This window comes from Austrofundulus limnaeus, unplaced genomic scaffold (genome assembly GCF_001266775.1).
Source record: "Austrofundulus limnaeus strain Quisiro unplaced genomic scaffold, Austrofundulus_limnaeus-1.0 Scaffold2800, whole genome shotgun sequence".
Classification (NCBI taxonomy): Eukaryota; Metazoa; Chordata; class Actinopteri; order Cyprinodontiformes; family Rivulidae; genus Austrofundulus; species Austrofundulus limnaeus.
In genome coordinates, this window is record NW_013955202.1 from 1 (window position 1) to 5,092 (window position 5,092).

Here is a 5,092-nt window from a genome sequence, read left to right on the forward strand (position 1 = left end):
ACTGCAAAGGCTGAAAAATCTTGAAGTCTGTATGAAATTGGAGGTAGTTTGAGGATTAAATTTTTTATGCTTTTTAAGCAAAAAAAAAGTGGGGGTCGTATTATTCATGAGATCATATTTTACACAAATAAATACGGTAATTAAAAAATCCTTAATAAAATAAATCAATAAATAAAAAAGCTAAAAGAGAATAATAGTTGTTTTGTTACATACTAACATTCAGGAGTAGCTGTGGCCCCCTGAGCAGTTCAGTTGAACAGCCCTGCTTTAAATCCTTCCTGCTTGTTTTTGGGTTGATTGAAGTGTTTCTTTCTAAATAAATATCACTGACATTAATGTGTTCCACAGGATTCCAGCTCTTCCTCCTCATCTTCCTCCTCTTCTGATAGTGAGGATGACAAGAAGAAGAAGAAAAAGAAAAAGAAGAAGAAGAAGGTAAAAAGTAGTGATTTTAAACGATCAATTCTTTTTTTTTTTTTACACAGCACCAGTTTGCTTTTCAGTCTAGCGCTCTCGTTCTTCATGGTTTGGATTTACACTCTGCACCTCAGCGGAGTCAGATAACACAATTGTTTGATCTCATTTCTAGAGTTGCAGCTCATCTGATGAAAGCTCCTCCTCTTCCTCATCCTCTTCTTCCTCTGAAAGCGATGACAAAAAGGTAAGATATACAGCTGTAATCTGACACAGTATATAGTTCTGTTGTAGCACATGAATCACCTGCATGTTTCCTTGTTACAGAAGAAGAAGAAGAAGAAAGACAAGAAAAAGAAAAAGAAGAAAAAGAAGGTATAAATGTTTTATCTAATTTTCTTGTGTCATTGCACATTCATATTCATGACAACTAATAAAAAGCTGTAAAGCGAAAACATCATAACGACTGCTTTTGTCCAGGATTCTTCTTCTTCCTCTTCATGCAGTGATTCTTCCAGTGACGAGGATAAGRAGAAAAAGAAGAAGAAAAAGGACAAAAAGAAGAAAAATGATAAAAAGAAGAAGAAAAAGGACAAGAAGAAGAAAAAGGACAAGAAGAGGAAGAAGGTAGAGTCAATTTATCTTGTCAGATGTTTGAATTTTCTCATACTTTGCCCGTTCTAAAATGATCAAAATGATGCAAAACGAATCATTGAAACAACATTACGACTGTTTTGGTCCAGGATTCGTCTTCTTCCTCTTCATCCAGTGATTCTTCAAGTGATGAYGAGAAAAAGAAGAAGAAAAAGAAGAAGGATAAGAGGAAGAAGAAAGACAAGGAAAAGGTAGATTAGAAATGTTTTGTTTAACCAAACTTGCTTGTTGGAATTCTAAAATGAAAGTTCAGTAACGTTGCAATTTTTTTTATTAAGGACTCAGACTTTTCTGGCAGTGATGACAAGAAGAAGAAGAAGAAGAAAAAGGTGGTTTAGAGCAGTGGTTCCCAAACTTTTTATCTTCTGACCCACAAAATATTCATGGCAAAAACTTGTGACCCCAAATATTACTGGTCTGAGTACACAAACTTGGTTAATAACCCTAAAAATACAGCCTTTTTGACAATCTAAACAGCTCGTAAACAAATATAAATACTTATTTATACTTATTTTGTGTTTTTGTAATAGTTATTGAGAAAATATTACATCAGCAATTATTTTATTACCCTTTAAATTGATTTCTGGAGATTATCCAAGGTGCTTCATGACCCATAATTGGGTCCCAAGCACAACTTTGGGAACCAAAGTTCAGTGGTTCCCAAACTTTTCAGCCTTTGACCCACAAAATAACAGTAGCAGAGACCTGTGTCCACAGCTATTTTTGTATGATAAACATTTTTATCAGGTCAACTAAACATGGGCACAGTAACAATATTTTTATACTACATTTATCCATTTTAAATACACTAACCTCACTCCTTTGTAACAACTAAGGCAAAAATGTAATTAACTCTGAAAATCTTTTCAGGACCCCACATTGATTTTTCGGGACCCCACCTTGGGTCCCGGCCCCAACTTTGGGAAACACTGGTTTAGAGTGGTGAAGCCATTGTATAGTTTGAATCAGATAGTTGAGTGTAATTGGTTTTGTGTGTGAACAGGATTCCAGCTCCAGTGACAAGGAAAATAAAGAGAAAAAGGACAAGGAGAGAGAGGTAATAAGTAGTTCCACTTAACGTCCATATTCAGAAGATCAAGCCAAGGACTTGGTGAGTGAGTTAGGCTACACTCACACTGCAATCTGAATGCTTGTGTCATATTTCATCTGACATTTACATCAGTGAGGTGGAGGTGAGTGGATCGATCTAAGTATTTAGAATAAAGATACCAGCCTTGTGCAGTCTCGTAACTCCACATGTCTGCATCTACAGAACAGAAGTCCAGTTGCTTCTTCTTTGTTCTTTTAATTTTCCATGTCCCAGTTGACTGAGAATCCACAGAAACATGTGATAATAACATCGGTCTCAACCCGTATACTGATACTAAAGTTACTGGATCCGTATGTCCAGCTCATTGCATCGTCCCATAAATRCATGCTGCGTGAGAGCAGCCGGCCAGAGGCAGGTTCAGAAACAAACGGTGAACTAAAGAAGCGTTTCATATGATTATATAATCGTCTCTGATTGCACAACTACAGAATCAATGTGCTAACAAGTAGCATCCATGTTTACTTCTGTAAACATCAAGCTGAATGTGTCGTCACATCTTGTGCACATGCAGGTCTAATCGGTGTCGTGAGAGTTCACACTGGAGTCAGATGGAAGTTGCATTTAAAATAAAATGTGAACGTCCACGCAAAAAAAAAAAATCGGATTTGAGCAAAAAAATATATAAATTGAGCTTTAAGACTTGCATAACTTGGCTGTAGGAGGTCAGGCGGATAAAGCCACTCATGCCTTCATCCTCCAGAAGGTTGGGTAGTTTCAGATCGGAGTTGAGTGAAATTATCAACATTCTATCGGACGTATTTTTCATTAATAATGATCATGTGTCTATTGCCATAGATATTATTATTTTATTGCCCAGCCCTAGTGTGACCTGAAGAGGCTTAATCGGGAGGAATGGCCTCACTGATCTGATCTCGGGCTGTGATGATTAGGCTACTGCAGCTGTGATCAGAGAGACAGGTACTCGGTGTGCCATCTGGACAGAGGACAGATGAGGAAACCTTGTGGTGGATTAGTGGAAGGCAGGAAGCGACCCAGAGAAAGAGAGTCTCGTACTTGCTGTACTTTATTTCTTTCTACTGTTTTTTGTTCCAGGAGATCCCTGATGGAGACCAAAGCGACAAGCCTCAAATGGACGTTTCAGGCTCAGGTGGCAGCCAGTTTTTCACCTCAAGCCGAAGCAGCACTGACCCGAGCGGTGCCAGCTCAACACCCTCGACGTCTTTTCGATCCAAACTCGATGTGAAGTTGGATCCTCTGAGTCCTACTTCTTCMGATTCCAAACCATCCAGCTCCGGTTCTGCCTCCATAGTCAGCTCTCACCTGACTGTTGTAGACAGACCCTTGACCCGCARACCTCTCAGCCCCATGGAGACCCTGATGGGGAATCCACAGAAGTTGGGAGACGGAACAACCCGAACCACCGGTCACCTCTCTTCCACTGATCTGCTGAAAGGCCCCAGACCTTAAGATGCCRTAGGGTTAAAAATAGATGTCACAAGAGAGAAGAAAGAAAATTTAAACATGGTTTAGTGGGAACTCAYGATTGGATTTAAAATGATRATCCTCTTGGGTGTTTTTTTTWCTTTAAAWATCAAAAAGAAAAAATAAGTAGGTCCTCTGGATGGGTTCTTCTTTAGTGAAACATTTCGTCTCTTCTCCAAGAGACTTCTTCAGTCTGATGAGTTTCAGCTGAACTCAGCCTTATAAGCACTGCCTCCACATGGACAAACAGGTTAGTCACATGCAAAAGGTGGCCATTGTCTAACAATAGGCTTGATTAGCTCTATTGTTCATAGAGGGTCATGTGCCCCATCACCTGACTTATTGGTTTGAATGCTGTGGTTCTTTGGTGTCATGTTATTTGTATGTAGTGAATGCAGGCGGGGCTCAATGTCCTCTTGTTTTTTTTCCTCTTTGTGTTGGTTATTGTTGGGGCCCTGATTCACACCTTTTGCTCACAGGGGGCTGAGTCATACTTGCAATAACAGCGTTGTAGGAGGAGGACAACTGGTCTCGAAGGCCTCCACCTCTGTTTAATGGTGGACGTTTTTTCTTCAAAAAGATGGCTTCCTTTACTCCTCTCTCAAACCAACGTTCTTCTCTATCAAGGATGAGAACATCTTCATCCCTGAAAGAGTGACCGCTGGCCTGTAGATGAGTGTAAACTGCAGAGTYCTGACCCGATGAAGTAGCTCGTCTGTGCTGGCTCATTCTTTTGAACAGTGGCTGTTTTGTTTCCCCAATGTATGACTGATCACAGTCCTCCTGACACTTAACAGCATAYTACCTTTACTTTAAATACTTACATACACAATCACATAAACACAAGATAATACAAGATGCTTTGGTTCTGTGTGTGGATCAGCAAAATAAAAAAATAGCACTTATTTCTTTTTAAGGTTTGGAAAAAACAGCTGTGTGAAATGAATATTGTCATATTAAAAATATATTATTGATTTGGGTGAATAAAACTGGTTTACATGGTTTTTGTTTCTGCTGTGCTTCTCTCTATTTTTATCACCTGATCTATAATGAAATTCATGCTGAAACTGATTTTAGTCAGGCAGATTTATTCCAAACCAACATATTTTAATTTGAAATATTCTTGTAATGTCAAGACGCCTGTGGTGACCTGGGGACTGGGGCGTGGTTACTCTCCCTYACACAGCCGTACAATCTAAAGAAGTTGTCTTCAGACCAGACTTCCTTGAAAAAGAGATCTGTGATCTCAGTGGGATTTGCCTGGTTAAATAACAGTAAAATAAAATTAAAATTAAAAAAATAATTACCTCCACCAAGGAGGTTATGTTTTTGGTAATGCTCAGCTCTTTTTCTTTTTAAATTTGAGCCCAGGTTCTGATCCGTCCTGTCATGCTGGTGTCTGCACCGAGTCCACAAAGGCCTACATCCATTCAACCGACAAAGAAGGGCCATGGTGTCCGCTGTCCACCC

General features: G+C 39.2%; 1 protein-coding gene across 1 annotated transcript; it reads left to right on the forward strand.

Moving 5' to 3' along the window:
- Positions 1–348: 348 nt before the first annotated feature.
- LOC106511446 (cylicin-1) lies at positions 349–3,628 on the forward strand (the record flags this gene model as incomplete). The annotated part of the gene is made up of 8 exons (XM_014000202.1): positions 349–435; positions 590–661; positions 742–790; positions 896–1,041; positions 1,158–1,259; positions 1,347–1,397; positions 2,072–2,125; positions 3,233–3,628. Coding segments are annotated over 8 exons (936 nt in total), but the record flags the coding sequence as incomplete, so codon positions are not given.
- Between the last annotated feature and the right edge of the window lie 1,464 nt (positions 3,629–5,092).